At 38.9% G+C, this 12,873-nt stretch overlaps 1 protein-coding gene across 1 annotated transcript; it reads left to right on the forward strand.

Annotated features, from left to right (window-relative positions):
- The first annotated feature begins 182 nt into the window (after positions 1 to 182).
- Positions 183 to 12,817, forward strand: gtf2h4 (general transcription factor IIH, polypeptide 4). Its single transcript, XM_077506898.1, has 14 exons — positions 183 to 330; positions 446 to 592; positions 673 to 777; positions 2,374 to 2,505; positions 3,202 to 3,387; positions 4,717 to 4,825; positions 6,736 to 6,804; positions 6,936 to 7,019; positions 8,473 to 8,626; positions 8,821 to 8,951; positions 10,186 to 10,233; positions 10,334 to 10,412; positions 11,166 to 11,227; positions 12,378 to 12,817. Exons 2-14 carry the CDS (start codon positions 477 to 479, stop codon positions 12,486 to 12,488), a joined length of 1,386 nt encoding a protein of 461 aa, XP_077363024.1. The 5' UTR covers positions 183 to 330; positions 446 to 476; the 3' UTR covers positions 12,489 to 12,817.
- The last annotated feature ends 56 nt before the right edge of the window (positions 12,818 to 12,873 follow it).

The raw sequence follows: 12,873 nt of genomic DNA on the forward strand, positions 1-12,873 counted from the left end.
CACAATATTCTAAATTAAAATAGATAAAACAAAAAACAAAAAAACGAACGCCAGTTCAAGTGCAGTCACTAAATCTGTCTCTAGATGGCAGTAGTGCATTCTTCAAGTGCAACGACCAAGGCTCACGACAGAGAAGAAGGATGTCATCCAATAAGAGCGCGCAAAGAATGTCACATGACCCGGTAGCGGTAATGTAGTTTGCAAACAACAGTACACGATCCAAATGGCCGTCAGATGAAGCCAACAACAAACCGGTTGACAACAATGCGGCTCTATCGCTCTGTTTTGTTCTTTTAAGTTAAAGAGATCGTGAAAAACACAAGTTTTTCGGTAAATAAAGCTGAAGTGTTTTTTTTTTTGTTTTAACCGCAACGATTGCACACATTGCTTCCGACGAGCTACTACAGCTATTAATTGTAACTTTTCATTTTTCCATTTCTTTTAGGTGCCTTTTAATACAAGTTTATTTTTAGACAATGAAGCTGCGAGTCCAGCTGCAGTGCAAAAATTTGCACGAATACCTCAGGGAGCTGAGCCCAGAGATTTTAGACCGACTGTACAACCATCCAGCAACATGTCTGGCTGTCTACAGGTAAGCTGACTTTGTCACTTTGAAACGTCATCATTGACATTGTGTTTATTATGATTTATGATGTTGTTAAAACTTTGCAGGGAGCTTCCCTCTTTGGCCAAAAACTATGTGATGCGAATGCTGTTCCTGGATCAGCCTCTTCCACAGGCAGCAGTGGCATTATGGGTGAATAAAGAAAGCCAGAAGTGAGTTACTTCTCTTTTAAAGCATTTGCAGTTTTTTTTTTTTTTTGTATGTTAAAATGAATCATGCACTCTTGGTGTGCTATACACGTGTAAGTGTTGGCTTCTGACCTTATGGCTAAGTATGCACTTTGCTTGTGCTGAAATCTCTGCAAAAATTTGACCATCAGTTCATAATTATTGAATCGAAAGCACTAACGTGGATGAATTTACTTTAATAATTCAACTCACATCACCTGCAAATTTGACGACAGTGCGCGAGGGAGTGGAAACAGTTGGAAGACATTTTTGCCGTATCTTTTAACCAAACCGAAGCAGTATATACCGAACTTGTCTGTTCATATCGTGATAATGCTTGCTGGGCAACTCAAAAAGGTAAATTAGTGGACCAGCAAGTGGTTGTCCTTGGTTTTGTCTGCCTAAAGAATCACCATAACCATTTTTGGTTTTTAATCAGATGTTTTCTGGCAAAGTGTAAACTGACTTTCCTGTTCTTGTTGTCAAGAGTCTGTATTTACTTCTACAGTGTTCCCTATGTTGCCATAAAAACAAACACAAACAAACCTAACAAAAGGAAGATTAGAGTCTCTTCTTTCATCAGGGAAAAAAAAAAGTATATGAATCTGTTTCCGTTTTGCAATTAGCATTAAAATATAACTTATGTTGCATCTTTAGTCCCAAACTTCACTTCAAGGACGCATCGGTTGAGGAAGGATGCGTCTGTACTTGCCCCTGCGCTCGCTCGTGATTCTATGTGTTGATTTTTGCATTGGGATTTTAACTACATTGCCGCAAAAACGCCTGGCGGAAAAAGAGCCGACGAGAATGAGGAGATAAAATCTTCTCTTAAAAAACTCGGTCGCCGAATGACTTGAAATGAAGAAGAGCATTGAGCCACTTCTTCAGGAAATACAGCAATTGAAGACAGAGACACAACAACAAGAAACCACAACGTGTGAAAGCTGATCCGAGGTCAGCAAAGACGCTACTGGTGAAAGAGAAGAATTGCGCTTGCCTTGGCAGGCTCGCCTGGCGGGGTGGGCCTGCTGGTGGTGTCAAGGAACCGACTCACCAGTTCCAAATGACTGAGAGGAGCCGCAGTCTACACACGGACATTCAAGAGGAACTGAGCGAGCGGTGTCTGGGATAGTATGGGATGGATAACGATCAAAATCAGTGACTATTCTAAATGATGCGTTACAGTAATGGGTCGATGGGGGCGGGTCTCGAATAAGCCTCTACCCATCTTTCGGATGTCAATGTTGCAAATGATGTGATGTGAGCTGTAATGTGTCCGAAAGCAAGAAAATGAATAAACCAAACCAAACCTATTGAAAACACTGAAAAATAGCTTGTTGTAACATGGCCCTGGCTAATCTCTTATACTCTGTTGCCACCTGCAGGATATATTTTTTGTAATCACTATCTTTTCTTTAAGCGACCTCTTCGGGTCAGAAGCTGCATCAAAGCCTTCTGTATGCTCTAGAATAAAAACAAACATTACAACGTATAAATACGCTTTTGGGAGTGAACGACAAAGTATTAGAAAACATAGTTATCCGTTTTTGGTTTTGAATGAGTTAATCACCCCCATCACAGGAATCATGATGAATGCGTCTCAGTGCTGGCAGGACTCCGCCTTTGGCACAGTCGGCAGCTGCAGGGCGGTCTGCAGGGATATATCCTCAATCCAGTGTTCAAAGACAACTTGAGGATCGCGCTGCTCGGCGGGTACGTCCGTTCTCCACATCATCTCTTTCGCCGTCTTCACTTTGCCGTTTTGTCAAAACTCATTTTACGCTGAATATACGTGTAACGATTGATATCTGGAAAAAGAAATCCATCAAGATTTGTGTTGTTCAAAAAAAGCTCCATTTCAGTTTGATGCTTTCCGCTTGTTCACGCCAAGCCGTCTGTGTGTTTTTTTCTTTTGAGTTGCAAATAAAAGGTGGAACAACACCTGCACACGGCAGCTAATTTCACTGAACAGACATTGAAAGAGTTCCCCTCGGGAGTTTGATAATTTGGGAGAAACGGATCACTTGCTTGGGGCTGTTTCCCCACATTCAATATGTTGATCCAGCGAATGTTGACAATAACAACTGCAATACATTTTGTTTTTGTTTGATGACGTAACATACCTATTTACATGCTGACAATAGGGACACGTTCAACCTAAGTGTGTTCTCTAATTGGCATCGCAGGCGTCGTCAAACTTGTCCAGTCTGTTTTAAAAGGGTGACGAGTAGTCACTTTTTGTTGTTTGGGAACACGGTGTGGATTGCACTTAACATGGAGCAGAGAAAGTGTAGGAGGGAATTTTCTCAGGAGATTCGAATGAAAATCATAAAAGGCTTGTTTTTTTTTTAAATTCTGATTATTATTTGAGCAACAACAACGGATTCTAAAGCGTGCGTCATTGCACAGGGGCCAAGCATGGGCAGACGAAGGCAGCAGCTTGGGCCCCGACCGGCACGCTCGCGACATTGAGAGTCTGGACCGTTACGCCGTGGAGCGCTGGGAGGTGATCCTGCACTTCATGGTGGGTTCTCCCAGTGCGGCGGTCAGTCACGATCTGGCTCAGCTGCTGATTCAAGCAGGCCTCATGAAAAGGTAGGTTCAGAGCTTTTTTTTTTGCACGCGGCCAGGAAATGACTGCCTTCCCTTTATTGATTATAGAGCACATAAGTGCAACTCAAAATGTGTCATTTAAACAACGGTAGTGCAAAATGAAAAAGGAAAACCACCCCTCCTACAACCTAAGAAGTATGTCAAAAGACCTGGCGAGGCACAGAGAAACCATGTGAGGAAAATTGCACAAATAGGCGTCAGCGCATTTTCCCTCCAAAATGAGGATAAGTAGTATGGATAATGAATGTTATGATTTATAATTGTGGATTTAGGATGTCATCTGGGGCACAAGAGCCACGTTGGCATAAATGGCTGAAGCTAGGGGTGCGCTTAAAATATCGATACGGCAATATATCGTTGCGGGCCTCATTACAATACACGTATCGATACGCAGGCGTCAGAATCGATTTTGCTCGTTATCTTTAAATAGGCAGTTAACGTTTGCCTTTGCAGCTTGCGTTGTACCTAAAAACTAAAAACCAGCAGCGTCTTTGAAGTTAATTGCCTTCAATTAATGCAAAAAAAGCTCACCAGTGATTGGACGCTGTGTCTTGCCAAGAAAAAATGAAAGCAGAGGAAGAATATCAACATTTATTTACTTCTAAATTTAACGTGGCACGTGTGTCTTAATGTACCAGTTTTCCTCTATTTTGTTTAAAAAACGAAATAGAATGTGTTACATGGGGAAAAAATGCTGTTTTTAGTTCCCCAAATATTTCAAATAAGCACATTTTAGAGCTGTAATTTCAATACTTTGATATTTGTACTCATATCGGCTCATGCCATTAATCAATTAATTAATCAATTTTCCCGGTGTGTCTGTGAAAACAGTGCGTATACATTTGGACCAGGCATGCCGCTAGGTGGTAAACCAGAAGAGCTACTAACAAAAACATTTTTGTCACCCAGCATAATAAACATATACTTTAGGTATACATATTATTATAAAATGCAAGTAAATGAATGTGAAATATCACGATACGATACGTATCGTGAGGTTGGTGGCCCTTGCTGACGCAATAGCAAAAACCGCAACCAGAATTTAGAATATCACTCAAATGATGTATGAAAAAGTGTTGAAAAGATTAAAATCGAGATAAAAAGAAAACGCAGGAATAAATATGAAGATCAATACCTTGATTTTTTTTTCTTTTCTTGTCTTTGGACAACCACGCGATGCACTTCCGGGAGCTGGATTGCTTTTGTTTGCCGTCGCAGACATGACACGACGTCATGATTGGTTTTCATGTGGGTGTGGTTTACGGCGAGCTCGATTGTTTGACCGCAGCAAATCGTGTCATCGTTTCACAGTGAGGCAGGAGAGGCCCCCTCCATCACCTCTGCGGGCTTCCAGTTCCTGCTATTGGACACAGCCTCGCAGTTGTGGTATTTCACCCTGCAGTACCTCAAATCTGCTCAGGTACTCCGCCAACGTCCATGCTGACCTTTTTACTACTTTCCAATTTTGATGAGCTCCGTGCCGCTGCGTCTGAAAAGCCCGTCATTGCTCTGATGAGCACGCACTCGGGTGGAGAGGGCACCGTCGTGATACGAGGGCCTACGAGAGCCTGGCTGAGATAAACGACTTGCGTTCTAATCATCACTTGCAAAACTCTCTGGAAAAAAAGCCGACATTTCCCAGCCAAGTTCGAAAAGAAAAAGGCTGAAGTGTGAAACTTTGACTCCATCCAATCAAGACACAATCGGCGATTGCTGACAAGGGTCATTTCAATGTAATCACTCAGTTACGCTCCACTTTCGCAAAAGGCAGGACATGACCGTATGAGAACGAGGCACCGAGCTTGAAATCGCAAGTAAATGCTAACACGCTGCAATGCAAGGCTGTCATTAGAATCAGAGTTCATTTGTCTGTAGGAAGATGAAGTAGTAGCGAAAGTCGCAGGCTGTTTTTTCTTTCACGAGCCAGCTTGGCTGTTAGTTGCCTAACAACCACGTCCCAAGCTGCCACTGAGTAGTTTCTCGTTTTGAACTGGTATATTTGAATCTTTTTTTTTTTTTTTTAGAAATCTGCTGGGAGTTGATTCCAACTATCATTTTAAAGAGGAAGTCAACCTATTTTTTTTTTAATGACAGTTTTTTATGTTCTATGCAGCCCCACTAGTCTAAATATGCTATTCTGGTTAACTCATTCACTCGCCGCCATTTTCACTAAAGCAACTCCCGTTCGTTCATTCCCGGATTTGACTGGATTTTGATTAATTTTTTTGCAAGGTCCACAGAATATTCTGTTCTATTGCTATAAAAACATGGAACCTACCAAAAGACAGATTAATCTCTCTTCTTTCATCAGGAAAAAAAAGTACATTTGTATCTGTTTCCGTTTTGCAACAATTAGCATTAGATTCTAGCTAAGTTTAATCAATCATCATTCTTCTGTTTAAAACACAGCAACGTGGCCCTGGCTGATCTCTTATACTCTGCTGCGACCTGCTGGCCGTTTTTCTGTAATATCTGCCGTTGCTTTAAGTGACCTCTTCATGTCAGAAGCTGTATCAATCCTTCTGTATGCTCTAGCATAAAAAAAACAAAACAAAAACATCCTAATCCTAAGGAAGACGTTTTGCTGCTTATTTTTCTGTCAAAAATGGATTTTAAAAAATCGATATATGCGATACATTGCCGAATCGATTTTTTTTAACGCCCCTATTAAAAACGTATTTATACGTTTTAGGTTTGAATGAGTTAATATTGCGTTGGTTATGATTTAAGCAGCAAAATCCATCCGTTTTTATCCATCTCAGGTTGGTGGCCATTTTGCCACTTGCTGTCGACTGAAGATGACATCGACGTTGCTCGGGTAACAACCAATCACAGCGCAGCTTCAGAAAACAGGTGCGCTCTGGTTGCTTGTTGCCTGAGTCCTGAGCAACATTGATGTCATCTTCAGTCGACAGCAAGTGGCAAAATGGCTGCCCCTTGAAATGGATAAAAACATCTGGATTTTGCTGCTTAACATATTCCAGAAACGTCATATTAATCAGAATGTCATGTTTCGACTGGTGAGGTCACATAACATAAATGCTAATGGTTGACTTCCACTTTAAAATGGGCTTGTTTATTATTTGCTTGAAGTGTGATCATACCTTGCCTACCTGAGACATGATTTCAAAATTGCTTTGTGTGATATTCGCAGCACTGAAGTCATTTGTTGTTGGAAAAATAATGTTGCAAATAATGGGATGTTTTTTGTTGTTGTTTTTTTTGACTATGCAAAACTAACTTACATATATCTGCAACACTCAGTCTGCCATACAGACGTGATTTAAAATATATGATGTCATGTATTGTTTTTGTTTTGTTTTTTTCCAGTCAAGAGGGATGGGCCTGGTGGAGATTTTGTCATTTTTGTTCCAGCTCAGTTTCTCAACATTGGGCAGAGTGAGTGCACAATAATCAACCTGTGTCGCGTGCGTGTGCTGAAATTGATGTTGCCGGTTTCTTGCTTGTTTTTTTTTTTTTTCTTTTTTACTTTTTCGTTGTTATTGAGGATGCGTTTTTGTTGGCCTCAGGATTACTCAGTGGAGGGCATGAGTGAGTCATTACTCACATTTCTGCAGCACCTTCGGGAGTTTGGACTGGTCTTCCAAAGGAAGGTAGGCGCTGAGAGGGAGACGAAAGGTTTTGTTACACTCCCTTCAAGTACTATTTCCTTCGATGAGAAGCGACTTGATGGCCCACATGGGGAAGCCGATTTATTGCCGCAGTAAAACGGCACCGGCTTCCATCACGGCTGCCTGCTTCACTTCTGGAATGGAACTATGCGAAGGCACAAAAACAAAAAAAACAAAAAAAAACCCGATAGAATTTACCCAATAAATGTAGGGTAGCATTTAACACATTCATTGCCAGACCAGCAAAAAAATGCATCATTTGACGTCTTTTTTTCGTCACTGGCAGTGAATGAGTTAAACGTGGTAAAAATCAATGAAGCAATTATAAATTGTTGATATAATGTACAGCAGGGGTGTCCAAACTTTCTCCTCTGAGGGCCACAGACAGAAAAATTGAAAGCTGCAAGGGCCACTTTGATTTTTTTTAAAAGTTATTTATTAACACATTCATTGCCAGACCAGCAAAAAAAAAAATGCATCATTTGACGTCTTTTTCCGTTAATGGCAGTGAATGAGTTAAAAATACAAGCAGGATCAAATCTAAGTAAAAACAGCATTTATAATTGTGAATAACAATTTACATGGTTTGTGCAATCAATTGCAGTGTACGAAATAGGGATGCAACGATATCCAAAGGTCACGATACGATAATATCACGATATGAAGCTCACAATATGCTAATTATCACGATATTGTGGAGGGGTTGGTGATATTTAAAAAAAAAAAAAGGTCACAATATTGGAAGAAAAAAAAAAAAGAGCGCTCATACTAAAAAAAAAAAAAAAAAAAAAAGAACATTGATGTTATGTTTTATTTTTATTATGTTATTATGTTATGTTATGTTGTTAATGCACACACACATGAAGTTCCTCCACATGTTGACTCGCTTCACAGGCATATTACGTTCCCCTTCATCTGACAATTAGTGTAGATTTTAAAACATAGAAGGGCCAAAACATCCCTAACGAAAATTAAACTGCACTTAAAAAAAAATAAAAAATAAAAAATAAAAACTAGCCACGAGAGGGTGCTAGAACTGCACAAACGGAAGTCAGCCTGACTTTTTAACAGATGTGTAACTTTTAAACATCGTGAACATGACGACGATGATATTGTGGCAGTTTTAATATCACGATATCACGTTTATCGTTACATCCCTAGTACGAACATAATATAAAAGAAAAAGGTTAAGGCTTTACATCAGTTGTAAACAAGTTCGAATTGGTTTATTATTGACACATAAATCTATACAATAACCTTGTATACTTAATGATTTTTCTTGATGTGGGGAAGGTTAATTTTATGTGTTATAAATATTTTTAATAAAAAAATCTGCAGATTAATTAGGAATCTGTTTGTTTGTTTTTTTCTTTCTGCCAATTAGAAACTACTTGACTGCGTTGGCACAATTGTTATTTTTTCGTCCCATTTCCAGAGGAAGTCAAGGCGGTACTATCCCACCAGACTGGCCATCAGTCTGGCTGCGGGAGTTACAAGCAGCTCATCTTCCCTGTCCTCTTCTACGTCTGGTGCCGGCGATGCAGGCTTCATTGTGGTCGAGACAAATTATCGCATCTACGCCTGCACAAGTATGTCAAGAATAGAACTGAACGCCGCTACACTGTGTGATCAGATGGCAGCATGATTAGGGGAACGCTGGCAAGGGAATCATTTGGATGGTTCTTCCAAAATACACCTGCAAGCGTGTCATCGTGTTTCTTATTTTACTACAGATGAAATGAATCACTTATTTGCATCGACTGTGTGTTCCCCCCCCCCCCAGACTCAGAGCTCCAGATTTCACTGGTCGCGCTCTTCAGTGAAATGTTGTATCGTTTCCCCAATGTGGTGGTGGCTCAGGTCACAAGAGAGTCGGTGCAACAGGCCATCGCGAATGGCATCACTGCACAACAGGTATACCCAAACACTACTTAAATCATTCAATCCTGGCACATTTTTTTTGTGTGCTGTTTTACTGGATTTTGAGTGATTTTTGCAAGGCCCACAGAATATTGTGTCCTATTGCTATCAAAACCAAAAGAAAGATTAGAGTCTCTTCTTTCATCGGGAAAAATACAAAAAACATATTTCTATCTGTTTCCATTTTGCAGCAATTATGATTAGAAGATATCAAAGTTGCATCATTATTCACAAATCTGTTTAAAACAGATGGGGGAAAAGAGCTTGTTGGCAACATGGCCTTGGTTGATCTCTTATACTCTGCTGCCACCTGCTGGCCGTTTTTTGTAATAACTACAATTGCTTGAAGCATTCTCTTCAGTTCAGAGGCTGCATCAAAGCCTTCTATATCCTCTAGCATAAAAAAATAATAAAAACGTATAAATACGTCTTTGAGAGCATGGTGATATTTAAAATAGAACGTATTTATACATTTTTTGGGGGAGCAAATGAGTTAAAAAGAGAGGAATTCACCCATTTCTAATGCTGCAACGCTAATAGCTAGCACGCATGCTCACTTGGCAAATTTTGGTATGCTTACATATTATATCTTTATACAAAGGCTGTATGAAAATGTGTATTTTTATAACAATTGAAACCAGAACAAAATATACATTTAATATGTACTTTTATATATATTTAATATGTGTGATAAAATCAAAACTGTAAAAATGGTTTGTGCAGGGTTTCCACAAATCTTTAATAGGAATTAAAAATCATTAAATGGTTGAAATTAAAGCCCTAAATTGCATTATATACGATTTTGAGAGGTACTAAATTATTATATTATTTTACATACACTATGTCAAGGAGTCACTATAGCATAATTTCGCAATAATCTGATAAAAAGGTTTATTTGAGGGAACTGGTGATTAGTTGTAATTTGCCAATTAATAAAAATGGCCCAGAGTCCACCAGGTGCTTCATTTGATAAATATCAACGCCCAACATTAAACACAAATGCTATCTAGTGGCAGAAAATTGCTTCACACTCCTTTGAACCGTAATTGTTAGATGTAACTTTATGAATTGCTTAGTATAAAATGACTGTATCAAAGAACTAAGATACAACCACATTTGTATTTGGTAGCCATATTTGTCTACTTGCATTAAAAAGCATTAAATTAGTTTTGATGATCCTTGCAGAAGCCCAATGTGAAACCAATTCTTCAATCTCAATATTTTGCAGATCATCCACTTTCTTCGAACCAGAGCACACCCCATCATGCTGATGCAGGTCATGATTTGTTTGATTGAAATGTAAAAAAAATATGAGTCCATGTACAGTATCAAAATTATGGGGCTGTCTTGATCTGACGTGTATCTCCGTTTTGCAGACACCAGTTCTTCCTCCAACCATAACAGATCAGATCCGACTTTGGGAGCTGGAGCGAGATCGACTACAATTCACTGAGGGTGAGTCGGCCGATTTATTGATTTACAAAGCAGATAAGGTCGATTACATTTTACTGAAACTTTCATTATTTTGTTAAACGATTAAATGTACACATGCCTAGAAGTTAGACGCCTGTTTGCGTGTACAGTAGTTGACATTTAACTCATTTGCTCCCAATAACGTGTAAATACGTTTTTTTTTTAAATGCTGTAAGTGTCCCAAAGACGTATTTATACGTTTTTTTTGTTTTGTTTTTTATGCTAGAGCATACAGAAGGCTTTGATGCAGCCTCTCAACTGCAAAGAACGGTTGCAGAAATGGTAGTTATTACACAAACGGCCAGCAGGTGGTAGCAGAGCAAAGGAGATCAACCCAAGGCCATGTTGAAAAAAAGCTCAATTACTCACAAGTTTAAATAGATTTGTGAAAACTGATGAAACTTTGCTCTTTTCTAACGCTAATTGCTGCAAAACGGAAACAGATAGAAACATACTTTAATCTTTCTTGTGATAATTTCCATGCTTTTATAGCAATTGAACACAATATTCTGTGGGCCTTGCAAAATCAGTCAAAATCCAGTAAAACAGCCGGGAGCGAACGGGATTGCGCAATGTGAAAATGGCTGGGAGGGAATGAGTTAAAGTCGGAATTCTGAAGTAGGAATTGTGACTTATAGTCAGAATTCTGAGAATAAAGTAAGTGGCCAAAACAAATGCTCCTTTTTAGCTTTGAGTTAATAGAGCTGTCACTTTGTTTCTCCTCGTCCCTTTCAGGTGTGCTGTACAACCAGTTTCTCTCCCAGGCTGACTTTGAGGTGCTGCGAGACAGAGCTCAGGTTGGATTTGGTTTGGTTGATTGATTTTTAGTATCGAGGATACTGGTTATTTCGGTCCTCTCACCATCTGTTGTGGACATGCGCTTCACCAACTAAGCTAATTTCAAAATGGCTCCAGCAGTAGAACCATATGATTTCTCCTTGTAATGAGAAAAAATATACGAGAATTGAAAAGTTCTAATAAAAATGTGATTATATAATATCGCAATTTCTTTATAATCAATGACCATCGCTGGTGTCAGGCCAAAACCTTGTTACCTCCAAAATAGTCACTTTTCAACCATTAACATTGCATCATCAAAGAGAACAAGCCATTTCCAACACTTTAGATTGGCTAATAATTTGTAAAAATGGCACGTGTGGACTGATCTAAAGTATGGATTTTTGAAAAAATATTAAAATGCCAAATTGTGACATACAAGGTTTCGGCCCGACGCCAAATAATACGTAGTGTCTCAAATATATGGATAATCATTCATTTTTTAAAGACTTATCCCAACAGCGTATAAATACATTCTAGTTTAAATGTAGTAGTAGTAGTAGTTTAAATGTTTTTTGTTTTATTTTCTACGCACACAGAGGAGGCATACGTTAAAATAGTTTTAACGTATGGAATCCTTGAGTGTCAATTAATTATCTCAAGGCCAGGCCGAGTATGATCTTTTTTGGAAATAAATATGTGGTCACCCTATTGTACGTTTAAATTACACATTTTATATACATTACATACAATACACTAATACATTTCTTAAATTATACATTCGTGAAAAAAATCAAATGAAACCGGTCTATGCCTAAACTACACTTTTAAAAAGGCTGTTTGGATCGAACTGCTCGTTACCATAACCCACATCTGATTACCTTCTTTCTTTAGATATACTTGAATTTTCCTCCATGGTATTGTGGTGCTATCATTCTAATCACACATTATTTGCCTTAAGTAGCTTTAGGAAATCATCCCATGATCCCTTCCATCTCGGTGACCTTCCCAACTTGGTGCACCTCTATTTGTATACAAGTTGAAACGTTTTGTTTGGTCTCTTTTGCCCCCTTTAAAAAAATAAAATAAAATAAATGGCTATCTAGAAAAAATAGCACTGCCTTCTATCCGCTCAAGTGTCCATGTTGTGATTGATTTGTTTTGCTGCAGGGTCTGGATTGTCTGGTGTGGCAAGATGTAGCTCACAGGGTGATGGTGGTGACACCGCACGGACATAGCGAGGTCAAGAGGTTTTGGAAACAACAGAAGTCTCACACATAACCAGGAGAAGAGGAAACAGGAAGGATGAAGTCGGCATTTCCGATGCACTTTTATACCTTTAAATGATCGATTCTGCAGTTGCTCTCAACTGTCGTTACGCCGGGACCTTCATTTTCCTATTTGTCCCCAAGTCGTGACCCACTTTTGTGTAAATTAACTGTCATGAAAATGTATACTTTAAAAAATAATCTCTTGCAAACATGAAGAATGCTATGCTTACATGTTCAAAGTACCATTCGGAACGTATTAAGTAACTGAGGAGTACTGTAACGTGATAAATGCATGTTCAAAAATGAAAATGGTAAAGTTAAATATCAAAATGCAAAATACTCAATTTTCTCTATGGTACTGATCTCATCTTTTCTCTGAAGTGGAACATAAATGA

Source organism: Festucalex cinctus, chromosome 19 (genome assembly GCF_051991245.1).
Source record: "Festucalex cinctus isolate MCC-2025b chromosome 19, RoL_Fcin_1.0, whole genome shotgun sequence".
Classification (NCBI taxonomy): domain Eukaryota; kingdom Metazoa; phylum Chordata; class Actinopteri; order Syngnathiformes; family Syngnathidae; genus Festucalex; species Festucalex cinctus.

Coding starts and splice junctions, on each gene's coding strand:
- gtf2h4 (XM_077506898.1), top strand. CDS start 477: ATGAAGCTGCGAGTCCAGCTGCAGTGCAAAAATTTGCACGAATACCTC. Junction 3,388..4,716: donor CAAGCAGGCCTCATGAAAAG/GTAGGTTCAGAG, acceptor ATCGTTTCACAG/TGAGGCAGGAGAGGCCCCCT. Junction 8,952..10,185: donor ATGGCATCACTGCACAACAG/GTATACCCAAAC, acceptor AATATTTTGCAG/ATCATCCACTTTCTTCGAAC.